The sequence below is a fragment of the Montipora foliosa genome, chromosome 6, assembly GCF_036669935.1.
Source record: "Montipora foliosa isolate CH-2021 chromosome 6, ASM3666993v2, whole genome shotgun sequence".
Classification (NCBI taxonomy): domain Eukaryota; kingdom Metazoa; phylum Cnidaria; class Anthozoa; order Scleractinia; family Acroporidae; genus Montipora; species Montipora foliosa.
Genome location: NC_090874.1, coordinates 10,025,126 through 10,047,931, shown reverse-complemented (window position 1 = coordinate 10,047,931; position 22,806 = coordinate 10,025,126). Strand labels below are relative to the sequence as shown.

General features: G+C 39.3%; 1 protein-coding gene across 1 annotated transcript in view; it reads right to left on the bottom strand.

The window, feature by feature from the left end:
• Window positions 1-4,290: 4,290 nt before the first annotated feature.
• LOC138006623 (uncharacterized) overlaps window positions 4,291-22,806 on the bottom strand; it is an 80,392-nt gene continuing 61,876 nt past the window's right edge. Inside the window, exons 21-29 of the mRNA XM_068853065.1 lie at window positions 22,670-22,784; window positions 20,908-21,058; window positions 18,809-18,935; window positions 16,539-16,596; window positions 15,889-15,977; window positions 12,544-12,664; window positions 11,910-11,951; window positions 7,489-7,630; window positions 4,291-5,467 (exon numbers count right to left, since the gene is read on the bottom strand). Coding sequence (XP_068709166.1) covers window positions 5,394-5,467; window positions 7,489-7,630; window positions 11,910-11,951; window positions 12,544-12,664; window positions 15,889-15,977; window positions 16,539-16,596; window positions 18,809-18,935; window positions 20,908-21,058; window positions 22,670-22,784 — 919 coding nt within the window. The 3' untranslated portion in view covers window positions 4,291-5,393. The remainder of the gene's footprint in view (window positions 5,468-7,488; window positions 7,631-11,909; window positions 11,952-12,543; window positions 12,665-15,888; window positions 15,978-16,538; window positions 16,597-18,808; window positions 18,936-20,907; window positions 21,059-22,669; window positions 22,785-22,806) is intronic.

Sequence of the window (22,806 nt, the reverse complement as noted above, 5' to 3'; positions counted from 1 at the left end):
CACTCGTGTTACAAATCTAGCACCCTGGAGCACGAGAACTTTACACCTTTTTAACCAATCAGGAGTGAGTCATTTTTTCAGGTATATTATTCTCCAGTCAGGAGAATGGCCAATACGGGTCCCTTGTAAATCCAAAGGCTTCCGTTCATCCAGCATCTAATGAAAAACTATATACGTGAAGTTATTACATTGTCAACCTCAGACATTGCGCTTATAGCCTCCTGAATGGCTCATTAAACTTGAATTATTTAGCCATTATTCCATGATTGAGTGCGCGTTGGATGTAAGATAGTGGTAAATAGCCAACAAGGGGCATAGCGCCGAGTTGGCTATAACCAGTCTCATATCCAATAAGCGCCAATGGAATAACTTCCAATCCGTATACTTTATGGTAAGAAAAAGCCTTTGCCACCGTTTAGAGTGATTGCATTCAATATCAAGTGCAGGAAATCGTCCAGTCACGAGCAACAGGAAATAGAAATGTTTTTAATATGTTTTCAAAATTGGACAATTAACACTTCAAGCAAGAGTCCAGTTGGAGATCCTCCAAAATATCATTACTATCTGTTAAATTAAATTTTCAATAAATTTTGAACTCTTTTACTTACAAAACGACCGGCGCAATCAGTTTCCACATAAGGTCATTACGGTATATCAGCTGATAACCGCGATTTAGTGAGCCAATCAGAAATCTAGAAATGCAATATCCGAGATTGAAAATTTCATAACAACTGATATACCATATGAACGCGCCTAGTGTTACTCTGTTCAAAAACCTCTGGCGGGAAGCGACATTTCCGAGTATCCGAACGTTCGGAATTTAATGAACGTTTATAATGACAACAATAACTGCACTCGTGGTTGTTACTGGGTTGCCGTAGGCAATCCAGTTAGAAAATGCTTTTTCATTTTTCTATTTTTATTTTTTACAGTAACTGGGTTGCCAGTATGGCAAACCCAGTCGGAATCTGCAATTCATTTTTATTTTTACTGGGTTGCCGTAAGGCAATCCCAGTCGCAAAGTGGGTGGCATTTGTTGGGTGTCTCCCCACAGTTTCTCCCCTCTGAAGTGAAAGAAGAATGACAGACCCCAGGAAATACGGTTGGAAGGAGAAAACCTGGGAACGAGGGATGATGAGATTATGTAACGCTGCCCTTCTCCACAATATTAGGGAGCTTAAGCAACGACAACGGCGACGGCAACGAGAACGTCATCTCAAAATATAAATTTGCGTGATTTTAATCGCTTCGTGACTATTTCAACGTTTTTAAGATGACAAGGGTGTGGTAATTCCTCAAAGATGACACCAGTCGGAACGGCACTCCATTTTAGGAGAGAAAATGAAAATTTATCCTCAAGTGCTGACGTTCTTCGTAAAACCAAAAATTGGCTATTTCACGTTGTTGTTTTGCTGACGACGGCAACGAAATGGACAAAAGTGAAAAACGCACGTGCAGGGCGTGCGAAGCTATTGTTTTTAACCACTAAATATGCAAATTCGTGACGTTCTCGTTGCCGTCGCCGTTGTCGTTGCTTAAGCTCCCTATTAGCACGGTCTCAACGGTTGGGGTGGTCTCGAATGACGTCTTAAAATCTGCAGACTGCGGTTCGTCGCGCTTAGACGAAATGAACTAAGCTTCCTGAAGCTATGGGAAGGAAACTAAAAAATAATTAAAGTAAAGTTTTGTAACCGAATTTCAAATTTCTTAGAAGACGAGCTTGCGAATGAAATCTCGAAAATGCTAGATGAACATAACGTGACAAGAAAAAAAAAATTGAAAATCTTAGGTGACCAAAATAGCCCCAATGAATTAATTTTGTTAGTCGTTCTTAATGTATCGAAAAAGTACCTACACCTCTCCGAACAGATATTTCGTTTGGTGTCCCCCTCACAGGAGACTGATTCAGCATGGCCACTTAACTCTTTTAGCTCCAAGAAAATCTCTTTGGAAATCAGTGGATATGCGTGGTATGACATTGCAGGTGGCTTAGACCAATTCTACCCATGAGTTTACCCTGTAACTCGGGTACATCCGGTCAATCCTCTTGTAACGTTAGCGTAGATGTGTAGGATTGCTTTGGGCGTGCTTTGGTACAATTCTACCCCGTAAGTTCACCATACAAACTGTGGTAGTTCCCCTAAAATTTTCTTTCAAACTCCGAGAAGATGTGTAGTGTGACTTTGGCGGTGCTTTGGACCAATCCTACCCATGGGTTCACCCTAATAACTCTTTTATTTTAAGGGAAATCTCTTTGCAACTCAGTGGATATGCGTAGTGTGACATTGGAGGTGGTTTATACCAATTCTACGCATGAGCTCACCCCTGTACCTCGGGTACATCCGGTCAATCCTCTTACGAAGTCGGCTTAGATGTGTAAGATGGCTTTGGGCGCGCTTTGGTACAATTTTACCCATGAGTTCAACATAGAAACTGTGGTAGTTCCCCTGAAATTTCTTTGGAACTCAGAGAAGATGTGTAGTGTGACTTTGAAGGTACTTTGGACCAATTCTACACATGGGTTCACCGTAATAACTCTTTTACTTTCAGGAAAATCTCTTAGAACTTGTTGGATATGCGTAGTGTAAAATGTGAGGTGGTTTATACCAATTCTACCCATGGGTTCACCCCTGTAACTCGGGTACATTCGGTCAATATTCCTGCAAGATCAGCGTAGTTGTGTAGGATGGCTTTGGGCGTGTTTTGGTACAATTCTACCCATGCGTTCACCATACAAACTGTGGCACTTCCCCCAAAATCTTTTTGGAACTCAGACAAGATGTGTAGTGTGACTTTGGCGGTGATTTGGAGCAATTCTACCTATGGGTTCACCCTAATAAGTTATCTTTTTTACTTCCAGGAACATTCTACCCATGGTTTCACCCTAATAATAATCTGTTTAACTTTCAGGGAAATCTCTTTGGAACTCAGTGGATATCCGTAGTGTGACATTGGAGGTGGTTTAGACCAGTTCTACCCATGAGTTCACCCCTGTTACTCGGGTACATCCGGCCAATCCTCTTGCAAAGTCAGCGTAGATGTGTAGGATGGCTTTGGGCGTGCTTTGGTACATTTCTATCCATGGGTTCACCTTAATATCTCTTTTACTTTCAGGGAAATCTCTTTAGAACCCAGTGGATATACGTAGTGTGACATTTGAGGTGGTATAGATCAATTCTACCCATGAGTTCACCCTTGTAACTCGCGTACATCCGGCCAATCCTCTTGCAAAGTCACTGCAGATGTGTAGGATGGCTTTGGGCGTGCTTTGGTACAATTCAAACAATGAGTTCACCATACAAACTGTGTTAGTTCCCCGAAATTTTTTTTAAAACTCAGAGAAGATATGTAACATGAATTTGGGGGTGCTCTGTTCCAATTCTACCTATGGGTTCACCATAATAACTCTTTTACTTTTAGGGAAATCTCTTTGGAACTCAGTGGATATGCGTAGTGTAACATTGGAGGTGGTTTATACCAATTCTACCCATGAGTTCACCCCTGTTACTCGGGTACATCCGGCCAATCCTCTTGCAAAGTCAGCGTAGATGTGTAGGATGGCTTTGGGCGTGCTTTGGTACATTTCTATCCATGGGTTCACCTTAATATCTCTTTTACTTTCAGGGAAATCTCTTTAGAACCCAGTGGATATACGTAGTGTGACATTTGAGGTGGTATAGATCAATTCTACCCATGAGTTCACCCTTGTAACTCGCGTACATCCGGCCAATCCTCTTGCAAAGTCACTGCAGATGTGTAGGATGGCTTTGGGCGTGCTTTGGTACAATTCAAACAATGAGTTCACCATACAAACTGTGTTAGTTCCCCGAAATTTTTTTTAAAACTCAGAGAAGATATGTAACATGAATTTGGGGGTGCTCTGTTCCAATTCTACCTATGGGTTCACCATAATAACTCTTTTACTTTTAGGGAAATCTCTTTGGAACTCAGTGGATATGCGTAGTGTAACATTGGAGGTGGTTTATACCAATTCTACCCATGAGTTCACCCCTCTAACTCGGGTACATCCGGTCAATCCTCTTGCAAATTCAGCGTAGAAGTGTAGGATGGCTTTGGGCACGCTTTGGTACAATTCTAATATGAGTTCACAATAGAAACTGTGGTAGTTCCCATGACCAATTCTGCCCATGGGTTCACACCTGTCACTCGGGCACATCCGGTAAATCCTCTTGCAAAGTCAGCAGAGATGTGTAGGATCGCTTTGGCCATAGAAACTGCGGTAGTTCCCCTTTAATCTCTTTGGAACTCCGAGAATATGTGTAGTGGACCAATTCTACTCATAGGTTCACCCTAATAAGTTATCTCTTTTACTTCCAGGAACATTCTAACCATGAGTTCACCAAATAACTCTTTTACTTGCAAGAAAATCTCTTTGGAACTCAGTGAATATGCGTAGTATGATATTCGAGGTTGTTTAGGCCAATTCTACCCATGAGTTCCCCCCGGTAACTCGGGTATATCCGGTCAATCCTAGATAAAATTCGCAAACAAACAAAGAAAAAAAGGTTACTCTACTAGGACAAAAACCACATAGCTAATATTTTCTCACCATAGTGGCCTATAAAATTTTAAGAAGTGCGGCCAGTCCCGCCCAACATATATGCCTGTCACCCCCCAAAGCAAATTAGTGTTGAAGGCAGTAGAGGATCCCATTTCCCTACTCCTAAACCGTAAGGCTGCGTTTCATTTTCTTTTGTGGTACGTTCTTGGTAATTTGCAATTGAGCTAATAATTACGATCTACGCGCTACAAAAAGAACGGAGTCAATTCGTTATTTTCTAACATAGGCAATGCATTTAGAAAAGGGCCGTAGCTAACGGAGGGGGGGGGAGAAGGAACAGGGGGAGCAGTTGCCCCACCTGGACCTCCTGAGCCAGACAAATAAGGTCTGTGGATGGATTTGGTTATTTTGATTGTAGTGAATAGCAGTTTTTGGCCATGACTGAGAAATTAGTTGGTCGACTTTTTGGATACATATCTTTTCGTAGCCTCCAAATTTGAAACTTTTCTGGAGGAGGATACCCCCAGTATACCCCAGACCCTCCTACAAGGATCGTGGCTTCGGCACTCGAGATAATGTCCCTCCCCCCTCTCCCCCGTTACAAAACACCTAGCTACGGTCCTGCAGAAGCCATGTTATGCGTTTTAATGCGCCTGATGTCATAACCGACATGTCTCTAGCTCTCAGATGTGAAGAACGCAATTCGATGCATTCAGTGTTCCTTCACGTGGTCAGCGCGCAAATGTCTCTGTGAATAGCAAACACTTCCCGGAGGTCTCGTTCGGGACACCATCGTGATCGCTCGTTATTCGTTCGGGGACACCCAAAGAGCCAATATGACGTTATTTAATCGCTAGGCACAACAAATCTATCATATGGACGTTTCATTTTCCTGGCTTTCCTCTGCTTTGCTTCTTGTCATCCCATCGTTTGTCATACTTTCATCTACAGAAATGAAAAAAAAGTTTAAAATATGAACTGGACAATACGTTTTGCCAAAATACATTAAGAACGATGGTTCAAAACAGGACCATGCACTGATCAAGAAACGGACTGGATCGAGCAACCAATAGGCCTTTTACAACAACTCGTCATTTGACCTTTTTTTTCATAAACATGGTGATTCTGCTGGTCTCATGAAATTATTTTTCCAGAAATAAAAAGAGCAGCACAAAATATGCTGCCATGTCGACTTTGGTAAGTATATCGTTTAAACTGGTGTTGTTACAGTTGAAAGAATTTACAAGGAAAAGGACGCTATGCCACCTAGTCACGCTTCAATGATTTTCATACAAATCCTTGTATTTTTTGAAGTTTTCAAACCGCTTTAAAATTATTCCTTCCAAATATGAAAGTCTGAAAATTTCCACCCTTGCACATTTATTCTCGATTATTTGACTTATGGCAAAAATAGGAATATGAGCTCTGTTTGCGACGCATAATTATGAAAAATTACACTGGAGGGCAAAATCTTTTCGTTCGTAAACAACAGTATGGAATTTTCAAGTGTTTAAACGGTCATTAAGTCTTTACCTTAAGGGGTACTAAAATGTGGAACCGCGGACCGCAGAACCTCCGAAACCCGGGGAACCAGTTAAAAAACGTTTTTTTTCCTGAAATAACGCTAGACTATTGTTTCTTTGAAGTTTGAAAAAAATGCATAGTTTTTTGTTTGTCTTGTCTATCGTTATTGTCTATAACTGGCTGATCGTTGCAAGCGATAGCACACGAAAGAGCTGAGGACTGGACCTGGTCACATGGTTACCTCTCGTCATGGCCTAATGGCGGAAAGGTTTTGCAGACTGAGCAAGGTAAGCAGCCGTTTGCATTGCTTCAACAACAGTTAACTTGAAACCATAGATAGATAGATAGACAGATAGATTTAACAAATGGTAAACAGCTCAGCGTGCACTGTTGAGTTATGGTGCATGCAGGAGGTTGCTAAGCACGAGAGAAGCGTAAGAGTCGCTCGAGGCAACATTTTAGTAACACCCACCTTAAGTGGCATTTCTCTGAAAATTTGTATTCTGGCTAAGACAAACACGATTTTTCCATTTCTGGAATTTTATAAAATCCCAGTTCACCAGTTATCAGTCATGTGACCAGATGTTGCAAACGGCCTACTGTTTTCACGCTGCCAAAACTGAAGCTCGTGGTGCCATATTGTTGGGATCACCTTTCGCGCTTAAGCTTCGTATAGACAATGAAGTTATGGGTAAAGCAGAACCTCCCTGGATATTATACGGAAAAACTTTGAAAACATGGTGGTTTTTGCCACATTGCTTATCGCTCCCGTTGAACTCTTGCGATGAAGTTGCAAGGTGGTCCCAACAAGATAGCCGTCATTTCGTTGTGCTCACACAATACAGAGCTCTAGATTCTAGGACGAGAAGGACCAGGAGTACGAAATTTTCTCATAGCACAACAGTGAGCGCACGCAAACCAGCGTCATTTTGGCGGGAAAAACGTGTTACCGTCGTCATTTTAGTACGAGATTTTGCAAAAATGTCATCGCGTCAAAACAAGTCAACAACAGGGAAGCAGTTTTGGCATTTTTCGATCAGCAAAAAGGCCCAGGTAACAGCAATAATAATAACTGAGCAAGCTATTCCGCTTAGTAAGATTAATCGTACAGGTTATAAATTTTTCTAAGTATTTCCTCCAAAAACTGCCAGTCAAAACTCGTATTCGTTCTCGTCTTCGTCTTAGAATCTAAAGGTCCCGGCCTAATGGTAGGTTGGCGGAATGCCAGTTCAGCCTATTCATGAAAACGAGTGCGCCGAAGTGTCTCTATCGAAAATAACCTTTTTATTCACATGTAGAGTTTATTCAGCAGCCATCGCCAAACTGTATTCGGGCTTGCTTTGATAAAGAAGGGTGAAAATGATGTATTGAAAGACAAAACCTCGGAGTGGGATGAATAAAGTGACAATGTATTAGCCGAATGTGTTTAACAACTTTCTTACCGGTGTGCTGCAGCATATGTATTCGAGAGTTTCTCTCCAAGTCTGGAGTGTTGTTAGGGTTTGATGCTGGCGTTTCACACGTCTGTTTCACATTGTCTTTGTTTCCTGTTTTTTCCCTTAACTTCCGTAAAGCATCTTGAACCTAAAATCAAAGTCTCACTTTTAGACCAATACTTCCTGTATTTCTCGAAAGTCCCGAAAACTTTTCGGGTTCGAAAAGCTGTTACGACACTGCCATCCGCTGGTTTTAGTATGCTGGCGTTTTAACATGTCTTGAAAAAAGCAGTATGATTGTGGAGTTTAAGGACTGAAAACTTCACCGTTCGCAGATGCAGAAGGAATTGTAATACCCGGTGCAGAGATGGTGCAGGGATGGCGCAGTGGTGAGAGCACTCGCTTCCCACCAATATGGCCCGGGTTCGATTCCCAGATTCCGATATGTGGGTTGAGTTTGTTGGTTCTCTACTCTGCACCGAGAGGTTTTTCTCCGGGTACTCCGGTTTTCCCCTCTCCTCAAAAACCAACATTTGATTTCATTTGCGTTAACTTGTTAATTTCAATTTACAGTGTCCCCGATTAGTGCTCTACAGCGCTAGAATATTAGACACTTAAATAAAGTTCCTTTCCTTCCCGACAAAGGCCCGGAAAGTTGAGGGACTTTAGAGAAACAGGCCCATGCAGATGTCTAGCAGGAATACCAGAAATATCGAAGGCGCATTTAAAAACGTCCGTTAAGTACGTCGTTTATCGCCGTCGTCGTAAACGCGACCAATGACAATAAAAACTAGTAACTAAACTGAGGCGAATTTAGCAGTAAAGACGTATGAAAACACGTCTTCTGATACACTTAGGGCTGCGGTATTGTTACATTTGAAATCTTTGATATTCCTGACTCATGCAATCATGGTTATTAGCCTTATAATTACCTTATAAAGAAGTTGATTTTGCCGGTCGTTTTGTTAAATTGAAACAGTTCAGAGTTAAATGAATGTATATTGTAAAAAAAATTATTGCATTCGCGCTTGTTGGATATGAGATTGGGAATTGGAGTTCACTCGGTGCGACGCGCGTGGTTGCCTATTTACCGGGAAGGGATCCGTCAGCTCAAATTATAACTTTGCACTATCGACAGTCTTTCGCGATCTTCAAGTTCACCTCGTTTACCGAGTACAATGTTAGAGAAGTATCCTAAAAATATTTAAACTGGTAGAGGCTTTTACAGAGTACAATTATACAACAACAACAAGTTTATTTCTTTCTTAAAGAGATTAAGGAACAATTTAGACCGACCCACGGGTAGCATAGCTAATCGAGGTAGGTCGTTCAAAGGATACAACTACATTTATGATATATAAATGAAAAGAGAAAAAAAGGAAAAAGCGTAAACTACATAAAGTTAAATAAATAAGAAATAACATGACGTGAAAAATACAGTAAATTATTAAATAAGGACGGTATATCTAAGATTTCGTTAGTTTCGATATGATTTTATCAATTTCAATGTAGTCATCTTCAGTTATTAATATGTCGAATAGAATATTTCTCATCGTATTTTTGAAACTATTATTTGACAATTTTCTTATTCTTTCGGGTATCTCATTCCAAACTCTTCAGCCAATGCGTGAAAAGAGTTTTTTAACAAGTCAATTCTAGATTGTTACGTATAAAAATTTTGAGATGTTGATGAACTAGTAGAATATCTTTATATACTTGATGTTCTACAAAAGAGATCTAAAATATTTGGCGGTGCTTGTTTAGCATTAACAGCATACATTAATTTTGCAACTTCAAAGACGTAGAGAAAGTTTATAGGGAGAACGTTAGCTTTAAAGTGGCTATGAACATCGGGGCCATTGAAATGAATAGACCATTTTACAGTTGTAACTAAGTTACCTGGCCTAAAAATGGAAGCGAGGCTGCCGGTGACCCAGTTTTGACGCAAACCTTTGTGCTTTTCTAATGTTAATGTAAACTAATTAGAATTACTCAATTTACATGATAAAAGCACTGAGGTCTGAATCAATACAAGGTCACCGGCAGCCTCGCAGCCATTCATAGGCTACATGTAGGTCACTGAGCAAACAACTGTAAAATGTCGTTCCCAGGGTCTCTCTTGTTTCCTTCCTCCGGAGCGCCAGAGCGGGAGAGAAGAGACCCTGGGAACGAGAGTTTTCAAATTTATTCATTGGTCATTGATAATATTATGCAACAATAAAAGTGTGGGTGTTGCAAAGATGAGTGTTGAGTTATTCTCAGCACTGTAGTAAATGTCAGGAACATGTAATTTTGTTTGGTTCAGTGTCATGACATGCACATAGGTTAGGTAGGATATCTGACCCAAACAGGAAGTTCTTTCAGAGTTAAAAAAGGAAAGCGTGTTCATCTTTAGCAGCAAAATTGATTAGGTGTAGTGCACTTTCCTGGAGAATAACGAGCTTATTTAGATGTGTTTTTGAGGAGTGACCCAACGAGATAAGTCCATAAGAAAGGTGAGGTTCTATAAGAGCATTACAAATAGTCTTATGCGCAGAAATTGGTAAATAGTGTCTTAGTCTGCTTAACATGCCTACAGTTTTTGATTGCAACAGCATCGATATGATTTCTCCAAAGGGAGATTTTTATCAATAAGAACGCATAAGTACTTAATACATTTTTTTGTATTCAAGACTAATGAAATCAGTTTTAATTTGTTTTTGATAGGGTCTAAAAATTACACAGTCGGATTTTATAGTATTTAACGTTAACTTATACAATGAAAGATTCTCTGTTGCATGCTCGCGTTGTCTTCAAAACCTCGAATTTGTATGATTTCACGTCCTCGTTGAGCAGAGTACCGCAAATATATCGCTTAAAATGTGTGCCACACGTGCAGCACAATTTTTCTCCCTCTTTTACCCAATGATATCATTGTTTTGTGGCGTTGTTGTTGCCCGCCGTCGTCTTTTCTTAAGCTCTAATATTAGGGAACTTAAACACGCGCGTTTTTGAGACGCGGATGGCAACCGGAAGTGAGCTGCTTTCCCTTTAACTTGTCTTCACACAACCGCATTTATATCGCTAAGTATCTTTTCTCCATCAGAGACGATTAGTACTCTGTAAACAACGACTCAAAATCTCCAAACTTGAGGTTTTGACAACGACATGAGCATAAAAATTTCCATTTTTACTCTGAAATCGCTCGAACCAAATTATTTTTAGGATACTTCGCCCACAATGTACAACATGAACGAGATGGAATAGTGGCGAAAAACTTATGATACTGCGGAGTTATATTAGCGGAGCACCATGGTTAAGAAAATATGGCAACGCATCGATGCTATGACGTCACCATGCGACCGTACGTCTGTACGTCCGTTCACCTCTTCATGTATGGCAATGTGACCAGTATCACAATAAGCCAATCATCTACCAAGTCTCAGCCTGGAAACTTGCGTTGGTCAATACAGAACAACCCTCACAAGGCGTAAAAATGGCCGCCTCAGTGCAGGGCTTTGTGTGGCTCCTATGCGCAAACATTATTATGGACTGTTCGAAATGACTTTTCAAGGAAAAACCTCTGCTAAAGAAATAGAAAAATATCAGGAAAACAATTTCAAGCAATTTTAAAACGGCATCTGGGAAACAACCTCGCGGAATTGAGGTTAGTGATGAAGATAAACATTCGCGTACGAACAAGCCATTATTTTGCATCGAGCACATGTTGTTAAATGCCATGAACTACTTCGTTGCCGTCTTTTTCGCGTTGAGAATCGCGCTAGATCATCAAATTAACCTCTCATGAATGAAAACGTCATATTTTGGATTTTAAAAATCGGAAAGTTTGGTTAAAAAACATGGTTTTGAACATCTGTTCATATTTTTTGCCCACCCAAGACCGAAGTATAATTAATTATGCGAAACACAATCCCTTTGTTTGGCCTCGTGGAGAAATGACAGATGTCGACGCCTGATTAACAAAATCCAGAAAATGCATGGATTCTTTTTTTTTAGCCAAATTTGGTGGAAATATTGGCTAACTAAATTTTAAAAACTTCTTTTCATCTTTTTGTACCAGAACAATATTTTTGCGATTTTTTTTACTTACGGTTATCTTTTTGAAAAGTCCTCAGTTTTTTTCTGATTTTTTTTTTCAATACTGAAAAGCCTATTTTATGGCTTCTTAGCCACATTGCTATAAAAAATTAAGTTCAGAAAAGTTAATTAGTTTCTTAGGACTTTAAGGACCCATGTTTTTCAACCGAACGCAAATGAGATAAATATCCGGGAGCTCCGATTTTAGGCTTGGCTAATTCTATACATTAGATCTTAGAGTCCCAACCATCTCATATCCAACGGGTGCTCGAGGAAAAACTGTGAATTTTCTAGATTGCCTTCGTGTCTCTAGTATTTTGAGTGAAATACAATTTACGTTTGTCGCTTACCTGGTCATCAAGAACACAATGGAAAATGAAAAATACAACACCCTGCGACAACAAAGAGAGAAGATTGTCAGGTTTTATGTTGCCTGGCGACGCAGCCTGATTTCGAGTGATCGTCAAAATGAGTTCCGAAATCGACAAATGTTCTTACAAAAACAAATGAAAATCAAATAAATAAATAATAATAGGTTTACTTGGGAGAACACCGTCATAACTACAGAAAGATTGAGAACAACAGCCCAGATCTCATCCTCGAGCTCAAGAAAGAGCACAAGTGGGTCATGATTAACGCTGCTGTTCCTGATGTTCAGAATGTTGCAACGAAGGAAAAGGGAGGTACCAGCCCGTCGCGGGCCAATTGCAAGAAATGCATCTGGGAAAAGATTCCAGGCAAATGGCATTTAACTTTAGCAAGGCGAGCAATGTAGTGGGTTTTTTTTTACAAAATAATTGTGGAATAAAAGAGGGTATTTTCAGGTTATTACAGAGTTTTAAAACAAAGCGGGGTGTGGTCAAGTGCTGTTAAGGGTCGCAGAGACCCAGCGACAAACCTCCACGTATGCATCGTCAGTGCCGAGGTTTCAATACCCCGCACTTACTCAAGCTCCGAGTAAGTTACCTTTAATATTACTTTTACCTGTGTAGAGTTCAGCAAAATGTACAAGTAGGTCAGTGTGTAATGGAACTCGATGAAAAAGCCCAACAAGGAAGTGACACCAAGCAAAGGCAGGAGAGCAATAATGCTCCTAAGACCTTTCCTGCAAAAAAACATAAAACCAGCCATCGATGTTTATCGCAAGTGTGCTCTAAATGAAATAATAATAATAATAATAATAATAATAATAATAATAATAATAATAATAATAATAATAATAATAATAATGAACTTTACTGAAGTGTCAACTATATTTAGCGCTGGGGCACTTTTTGGGGACATCGTTGTACAGAAATCAAATCAACTCACATCAAATCGTAGTTTGGTTTTTGAGGAAAAGTGAAAACTGAGGTACCATTGTCACATTGCCTGTTGGGAGGCGAAAGCGCTCAACACTGCGCTATCCCTGTTTTCTTTCGACACTTGTATTACACAAGAACTCATGAAATAATTACTGATAATTCAAACAACATAAAACATCATTTGGTTCAGTTATGACCTCCTTTTAGTATTAGTTCACCTTATTTTTGGGGTCTTATGCATTATGCATAAAGACCCCTAAGTCAGGGGCAAATCTTGTCAGTTGAGGAGGACAACACACGTGACAGTCTGGCTTGTAGACTGGGTACTAGTAATTGCGAGGTCATTGTTTTCAAGTGTCGGCCATTGCTTCTAGCGTTCGTTGTTTGCAAATAAATCTGCGGTCGTTTTCCCTGTTTTGGGAAAAAATTTGAAGATTTTTCCGTCGCAAATTAGTTGTAAGGTAAGTTATTTGTGTTTCAAAATTGATTTGTCGTGCTGTTTCAGATTGGTTTTCTTTCTTTCATTTCGAAAATTAACTATCCTAGCCTGCCTTGTTTGTTCTTTTTTATTTCATCCAGGTGACGTCGCTGAGTGGAATCGATACCGGGAGTTGTTTACTCTCGCAAGCCAACATATTTAGACTCGGCTTGTGTTTAGTGCGGATTGCACTGAAGCTAAGACGCTTTCGCAAGCCCACATTCATTGGCTCGAAATCCGTTGCGCACCACATACCTCACAAGTATCTCACAAGCTATCACAAACCAGTATTTATCGGCTTGAAATGTCGGTGTGGGTTACATCCCAAACTGAAAGAGTTATTGTACTCTAAAAAATAGTGGCATTGAATAAGAGTTTTGCATTCTCAAAGAATAGTGTTTCGTACTCTTACTGTTGTCTGCTACTAGCCGCCAGCATGGGAACAACAATCGAACAATACCGGTCAAGGATCGGCTGTCACAACAATTTTGTGAAAGTCAAGGATGCATTTTCAGGTGTGCGAGGGCGATTTTGGAATACGATGCTTATGATGTTTTACTTAAATGTGTTTTACTTGCCAACATTAAAACAAGTTGTTGGACATTACAAGTCGTGTAATGAGGTGATGTTTTGGTTTGCACAAATGATGTGCTACAATGTTTATATCCCATTGCTTATAAGGCAAGCAAATGATGTGGAGGAAAATCCAGGTCCTACAATATTTGATATCATTGATCCAACAACCACTGTGTCCGCTGACTCTAGTCAAGGAAGTGAAACAATCTTTGGTGTGAATGCTGGTAAAGTAATGTGTAGCAATGTCACTTCCTGGTATTATACCATCAAATACAAGAGTAATTCTACTTTGAACAATATTTTGGTTATTGGAAATAATCTATACAGTTCTATAAGATGTTCTGTGCGAACAAATGACTATTTGCTGTTAACTGATGTTCCAGACATGGTTTCAATATTTGATACAGTGTATTTATTGGAATATAGTGTATTAATGCCATTAGTTAACAAGCAACAATTGTAATTCCGTTGAGAGTTTGAAAATACTCCTAGAAGTGAATTTCTAAGAGACATATATGGACCAATGTTTGATGTCATGAACAAACTTCCAGTAAATGACTCACTATACACCCTTTTAATGAGTCTAATATATGCTGTTTTCCGCTAATGACGTCGAACTCTTGCTTTCAGATTTTATTTAGAAATGTACAAAGGCCAAAAACTTTTCTGATTTCTTTTCTTTTTTGAAGCCTTTGTACATTTCTGAATAAATTTTAAAAGCATGAGTTTGACGTCATTAGCGAAAAACGGCATATATTAGACTTATTAAAAGGGTGTATATTGTAATGAATACACTTTATCAAATATTGAAACCATGTCTGGAACATCAGTTATCAGCAAATAGTCATTTGTTTGCACAGAACATGTTATAGAACTGTATAGATTATTTCCAATAACCAAAATATTGTTCAAAGTAGAATTAGCCCACAAACTAATATCTTGTATTTGGTGGTATATCATAGCAGTATGTGACATTGCTACACATTGCTTCCAGCATTCACACCAAAGGTTGCTTCATTTCCTTGACTAGAGTCAGCGGACACAGTGGTTGTTGGACCAATGATGTCAAACATTGTAGGACCTGGACTTTCCTCCACATCATCACCTGTATTCTTAGGTATTGCTAATGCTGTGTGTACCATCAATGTTTATTACTGCTACTCCAGTAGATGCTGCTAGTAACACTGTTGGAATCTCAGGATTCATTGGAGCATGTCTATAGGTTTTTACTTTAGTGTGGTAAAGTGATTTCATCAAATGGCTTTTCCCAGCACCACCACCTCCAGTTATAAACAAATAAACTGGTTCAACATTTTGTGACTTCAGACTGTTGAGGTTTTCATTTTATTTCTAGTCCATGAAAGCACCCTGTTGTAAGCTTTAGGTTGCGTTTTTTATTATGTAATGATCTACATGTAACTGATCGACGTAATTGGTCATCAGGTATTTCTCTTGGCTGTTTATACATTGTTACTGGTGATGGACTGATTTCCAGTAGTGTGGGGATTTCCACCAAGCTCTGAGAGTACTTGTTCATTGAATGCCTCATCTAGTGATGATTCATCTTAGAATTCTAGTTGAATTTCAGCATTCTTTTGATCATTTATAAGATCATATGAATGTATGACAGTGCCATGCTTGTTTCTTAGCCAATCTAGTGCTTCTGTTACTGGTAAATAGCTGATAGAGATGATGTAGCGTGCAGCAAGAGTTGTCTAAACTGTGCAAATGGCATTAAGAGAAATTTTAGTGGCAAGTCATCGATGTAAAATTCTGAACAGGTCTGGAATTTGAAGCATACTTAAGGAACTCATTTCACTGCTGCATTGTTATGGCAAATTTTGAACCAATCACGCTTGGTAAAAGTGAGACCGTAGTACCAAATTCTGTAAGAGCTGAATGGAGTTAAGCTAAGCATAAGACCCCAAGTACGCATTGCGGACCTATTTTTTAGTTAATGTACATTCTTACTTTGCGATGATCACTCGATTGTTGCCATATTTGGTAGATATTTTTCCAAAGATTACGCGAAGAAGAATCGCAAACAACACAAAATTGACCTAAAGAAAAATCAAACAAACAAAAAGGAAACAGATGATTCAAATACTGTACTCCAAAAAAGAAAAAAAGATGATCCTCAAAATGCCATCAGTACAAGCAATCACACGTTTTTGAAGGCACTTTCGTAGAAACAAGCGCGAGTAAATTTCTCAAATTAACAATATTATTGATACAGCCTGTTGAGCGAGAGCAATTTGTGATCTGAAAAATTTACAACTGCTTCTTTATAACAAGTTACACAAGAAGTCGTGTGATTACTTATAAATAACATACATGGAAAAGAGGAAGACAGAAAATCTAAACAGTCAAGGGAAATTTTGACAGCGAACGCTTTGATTTTCTATGAAGTTCATTTAACTGATGGGTTGAAACAGATTACGTCAGTCAAATTCAAACTTTTACAACAGTATCGTTTAAACGTCCTTTACCAGTACAATTAACAAGTTTGGAATTATGTTACAAATTCGGAACCCTGTTGCACGAGAATTTTACTCGTTTTTAGCCGATCAGGAGTGAGTCATTTTTTCAGGTTATATTATTACTCCAGTTAGCTTTCATACCAGGAGAATGGCCAATACGGGTCCCTTGTAAATCCAAAGGCTTCCGTTCATCCAGCATCTAATGAAAAAAATATATGTGCAGCTATTACCTAAACCTCAGATATTGCGCTTATAGCGTTCTGAGTGGATACAAGATGGTGGTAAAAGCCAACGAGGGGCTTAGCGCCGAGTTGGCTATACACAGTCTCATGTCCAATAAGCGTGAATGGAATAACTGTTTTATTAAATTTTCTGTGAATTTTGAAATGTTTTACATACAGAACGAGAGGATGTTGTCTAAGTTTTCACAAAACGACGAGGGCAATCAGTTTCCATATAAGGTCATTACGGTATATGAGCTGATAACCAAGATTTAGTGAGCCAACTTGAATCAGAAAGCTAGAAATGCAACATTCGAGATTGAAAATTTCATAACAACTAATATACCGTATGAACGCGCCGAGTGCTACTCTGTTGAAAAACTTCTAACGGGAAGCGACATTTCCGAGTATCCGAACGTTCGGAATTAATGAACTTTTATAATTACAATAATAACTGCATTCGCACTTGTTGAATATATATGAGATTAGTTCTAACCAACTCGACGCCACATGCCTCTTTGTTTATATATGTAATCGCATGGGCTCGAGGGCGTTCACGCGTATTTTCAACATTTTCACGCGACGATCGTCGAGGGCAATTTAGAAAACTTTGAAAAATACAAGTGAAATTAATCCTTCATTGCACGAGGGCACAATGCGATTACATGTTTATCACATACAGGGCAAAATTATTGAGGGAAGCTCGTTCAATGCCACGACAAATGACAACCAACTTAACAAGCTTTCGTTTGGATAAAGTTCAATTCAATAAATCGATGCTGTCAACAGAAATAGAGCTTAATTTAATTAAACTGTATTTTACATGTGGATAAAAAGCAGTTTAATCAGAGTCAGAATTGTCCCTTCGCTTGCTTCGGATAAGCAACTGCCCTCCGTCTCAGCCAATCAGCATTCAGTAATTTTGCCCCGTATGTGATAAGGCATTTTATCACGTCACATCCAGCGTTCGCTAAAGGAATAATTGTTAAAGATTTAAGAACTAAAATTGTTCCTCTTCAATGAAGTGTCTAAGCTTATTGGTGTAGTTAGGTCCTTTGCTGTAGCAGGTTGCATGCAACTTAGAAACGATGATTTTGAAGGGTTTCGTCGACGAAACAAATCGGCTTCTTGGTGAACTTTGCTGACGAGCACGAAAAAGCTGCTCTAACTTCAAACTGTTAAAGTGAACCTCCACTCTGACTAATGAATAGTTCTAAGCAGAACAAAATAATGTTTGCAATCAAATTTTTTTCGACAATTTTCTCAAAAAGTGTTTGTATGGAAAAAAAAAAGGAAATGTTAGAATTACTTATTTTCACTTCAAATTCCCCGGACGTCGTCATCTTGAACAATTATGATATATTATATACGGTTGTCTTCTTTATTGAGAAATTCGCACTGTAAACTTTGCCAATAACTGAACCATCACAATAAAAGGACAGAATTATTCTGAACAAAACAAGACAATGAGTACAAAAGCCTCGTTGCTAGACAACGGGCGAAAGGACAACTGACAAATCGAGTCCTGGGAAGGATTTGAACCTACTACCTCCGTAACACTGGTCGAATGCTCTACCCATTGAGCAACTACAAACCATCCAGCTCCCAAGGGGCCCGTTTTTCGAAAGTCCCGAAAAACTATTTGTGAAACTTCCAAGCGCTTGTTTTGGAAAGCTGAGCTTTTAACATGTTTTCAAGGAAACCAAAAAAAATTGATTGTGAAGTTTGACTACTTCACTCCTCCGGAAAAATCCTCTCCGTTCTTGAGACACTAAGGGAACTGTGACACCCGAAAAATGGCACGTAAAGTTGCGGGACTTTCGAGAAACAGGCCCCAGGGCACGGTTGTTCAAGAGCCGATTAATGCAAATCCCAGATTAAAAATAACCAAATTCTGTTCAACGCTGATATTCGGCACAACATTACATTACAAGAGGTCAATAACAAAATAAGCAAAAGAAAACTTTCACTAAATTGAAAACAAGAAACAAAATTAATGTTTCGCTAATCCTGGATTAAGTTAATCGGCTTTCGAATAACCGGGCCCAGGTAGAGCATCCGACCGGTGTTACGGAGGTCGTAGGTTTGAATCCTGCCTACTGAGGACTATCCTTCGCCCTTCGCCAAGCAACTAGTTTGCCGTCCTCCCCACGGGCCCGTTATATCTTAAAACATTCATGTTAATGATACCTTGTTCGCTGTATGTAGACAGTGAGATTTAGCGCTCCACATGTGACTTCGGCGGTCTGAGATTGACTCATGTCAAATATGCTGGGTCGGATTGCTGCTACTAATCCAACAATGACTGCTGGGATTCCTGGAGAATTGAACATTCGCGCTATAAGCCTTTGGCACGATGGTGCAAGATACAGTCAAGACCGAAGGTCGTGGGTTCAATTCCCACCCTGGTCAGAGTTTTTCTCTGTCCTTGTGTGGGCCCATTTCCATCTGTAGGGCTAACGCTCACATGGTTCATATGGGATTGAAATCTAGCACTTCACATTACACTCTATTCAGTTAACTCTATTTCAAACAAATTCTATCGATTGTTTTCTTGTTACCGGACTAGAAGAGAATGTGAAAATCTGAAGAAGTAAGTATTTTGGACTGGCTGAATCGATTTATTAAGCACCCCACACTAAAGCCTCGTTTACAAGAGCAATTTTTATGTGACAAGTTAGTTTTATTTGCACGTGTAGACAAGGAAATTGGACCAATTTTTATGTGACAACTGTATTTGCTGAAAAGCTGCCGTGTTAGCTCTTGTGTGACAAATAATAGTTGTCAAATGCGAAAAATTGCTGGTGTAGACGACTCGTCAAATGAAATGTGACAAAATTCCTGCCTCTCAGTGAGCGCCACTGGAGAACGACCAGGCAACCTCGCCTTATTTCTGCTTTATCTCTGCTGTCTAAAGGTATTGCTGACCCACTTAACTGGTAATTGTCAACAATTATTTGTTGCGCTATCTGCACAATCAAATATAATTGCCACATAAAATTGTCACATAGAAATTGCTCTTGTAAATGGGGCTTAAGCGTCTGATGAGAAACTACTGCCTCTGTAATTTCTTCTGAAGTTGTCAAACTTTTAAGTTCTAAGCGCTGAAGCGTATTGAAAGCCCTGTCTCACAACCCTCGTTCTCAAAATTCTGTGGAACATCAAGGACCCACACTGTTAAGACTGAAAGAGAGGAGAGAACGGCACAGTGCATGTCTCTGTGTTCTGATTTGTCCTTGTAAAGGGCAAACACTATCAATTAGTACTTTGCTCTGTGGTGTGATTCTCACCAACTTGTTGATGAAACTCAAATAAATTATACTAAACTATGAGAACACTTTCAATTTCAGCTCAGTTTGCTCTAATGTGTGACCACCATAAGAGATTCAAATTACCGCACTAAACTTGAAAGTGTCTGACGGGCTTTTTAACACTGTTACGCAACAGCGTTAGACGAGAATCTAACAACGTGTGTTTTTTGACATTCTTAGAATGTGCTACCAGAGCGTCAGAAAGTCTTAGCAAGCGCTCAAGGTGGCTCCCGAGAGTATTTGCGAATACCCTCACTACAGGGAACGAGTTACAAAAGGAAACCTAGTTAATTTCTCTTAACGTATTCCATGTAGAGACAATATGGGTACCGATGAAATGAGGCTTATTTTTGGGGTGTCACTTTTTGGATTATGGCCGTTACCATGGCAATATCACATCTTATGACGGGCAGATATATTCCTATTTTTGGCCTGAATTCGAATTCCTTAATATTTATACTTTCCTTCCGTGAATTTTTTTTTTATTCTTTGCAACATTATGGAAAAGATATTGCCTGACATTTTGAAGAAGTAAAAAGTCAAGGTCGTTCAGACGCTTTTGCCAATATTCTGTAATTTGTCATTTTTCTAAATATATTCGATTGGCTTTGACAAATTTTAACAAATATAAGGTATTTGATAGGAACTGTTAGAACTTAGCCGATTTAAAAAACAAAATTTACGGAAGGGAACGCGAGAAAATTAGCAGTTAATTTTACAGATTTGGTCACGCACACGTCACAAAAATCAGAAAAACACGCGCGATGCAGGCTTTACGCGCCTTACTAGTGGCCAGCTTGTGCCCGGCCCTAAAAGTCTTAGGGAGCCTCCTTAAGCCACAAAAATGAAAGAGTGCCTGGAATTCAGAATGCTGACAAGGAACTGTCTTTCTATGAATGATCATGCCTTTTAACAAAGCCGGGCTAAGCAGAGTGTTCTCGGCATAAATCCAAACATCGCTAAGGACTTTTCTCTTACCCCATCCAATCACCAAGTACATAGCACATTGTTTTTTAACTGAGAAAACTTTGACCAGTTTGATGTAGAGATTAATGCCTTCCACCAGCATCCACGTGAATACTGCAGTGTGAAGATAATGCTGGACAACTGCCACAGCAGAACAAAGAGCCTGCCAAACAAAACAAAGACTCTTCTTGAAAACAAAATAGAGAATGAGAAAAAAGATGGCTAGGGATTTTTTTGAAAATATACAATTACCCTACACAATTTGGCTTAAAAGTGTTCAGTTTCACTTTGAACGGTGATTTCGCGTCATCGTTATTCTGCGTTATGTGATTTTGTGACATATCGTGATTCCAGTTATCGTTCCGTTTCGTTATATAATTTCGTTATCTTCTTTTATCGTGACGAAGGTGTTGGTTACGTTGCATTACTTGGTCTTTTGACATCGTTCATCCTACACTTGATTAAAGTGACTAAAGTTATAATATTTCTTCACAGCATTTTGTAACGCCTTCAAATTAAATCGTGATCTTCATTGGTAATCGTAACGTCACAAACTTTACTTGGATGATAATTTTGCGTGACCGTTATCTCACGAGGACGCCTGTTGTCGGTTTTGTTCCAGAAGGAAAATACACATTAAGGAATCTAGGATCTACGACGCCATCCTTAACGACAACATGATTAAAAATGGTTACGGTTCACGTTTTAAACTCTTTCTTCATTATTCCAAATAGTTCAACTTCTCCATACGTGCCGAACCATCAAGGGACAATTGAAACTATCATATAAAGTTAAAATTCGCCGATGTGCGCTCACATTTTATACGCAAGGAGACTTTAAGATCCACGACGGCGACATCTACGGAAACGTTACCTCAAAAGATCGCAAGTCTTTTGCAATTATTCCATCTTGTTCACGTTGTACGATATGCGTGAAGTATCGCGAAAAACAAATAGGCCATTTCCGAGTTCATGTTCGCCTCTTCTTCAAAGCGAGTCTAAGTGCGAAGTTTTTCTTATGAAAATTAGTTTTCATTCATATGCAAAGTAGAACTAATTACCATCACAAAAACTTCGCACTTAGACTCGCTTTGAAGAGGAGGAAGACATGAACTCGGAAATGGCCTATTGGTTCGGGGCGGTTTCTCAGTAAAAATAGAGAATGAAAGATTCACATTTCTATGCTCACGCTGTCGTCAAAAGGTTAAAAATATGGTGCTAATTGGTAACCGTTAAAGAGTATTGCACTCTATAACCTATTATAAAATAATTAGGATAGTACGCGCACTCTTATTGGTCAATTGCTGTGTTTAGATGAGAGTACGTTAACATAGCTGTGACATCACACGAATTTTGATTGGTTCTGTGTTGTCAGACGCCCGTTTTGATTGGCTGGTAGGAAATATATGGAAATATATGGGCGTGTATCAAGAAAATCTGTTTCGATCAACAAGTAAAAAAAACAGCATTTCCTTCATTTGTCGAATTATTTTTGAGAAATATTTTATAAAAGCAACAGTCGAATTTAACGTTTCTGAGACTGCGTCTTGGGTTTGCATAACTGTCTCGAATTCACCAAACTCCCCCTCGTGTTTAGATGAGGCTATGTAAACACGGAAAAAGCCCTCTACTGCTTAATTTACGAAAAGAGTCATTGACCAATCAGAAACGCGATATTTTGTCGAGTATATAATAAGTGGGTTTACATGATGCGTACATTGTATATCTAATTTGTATAATTAGTGATCGAGTATCATGAAGTGATAACTACTCACCGGGTGCTCTTGTCTCGTGTCAAACAAGGTTTTATCCAGAACAAACACGAGGTTTCCGAGGCCCAGCGCGAAAAGGAGACTTTTGTGTATAAACAACCGCTCAGAGTTTTTCAACCTTAACGGAAAAGAATATTGAA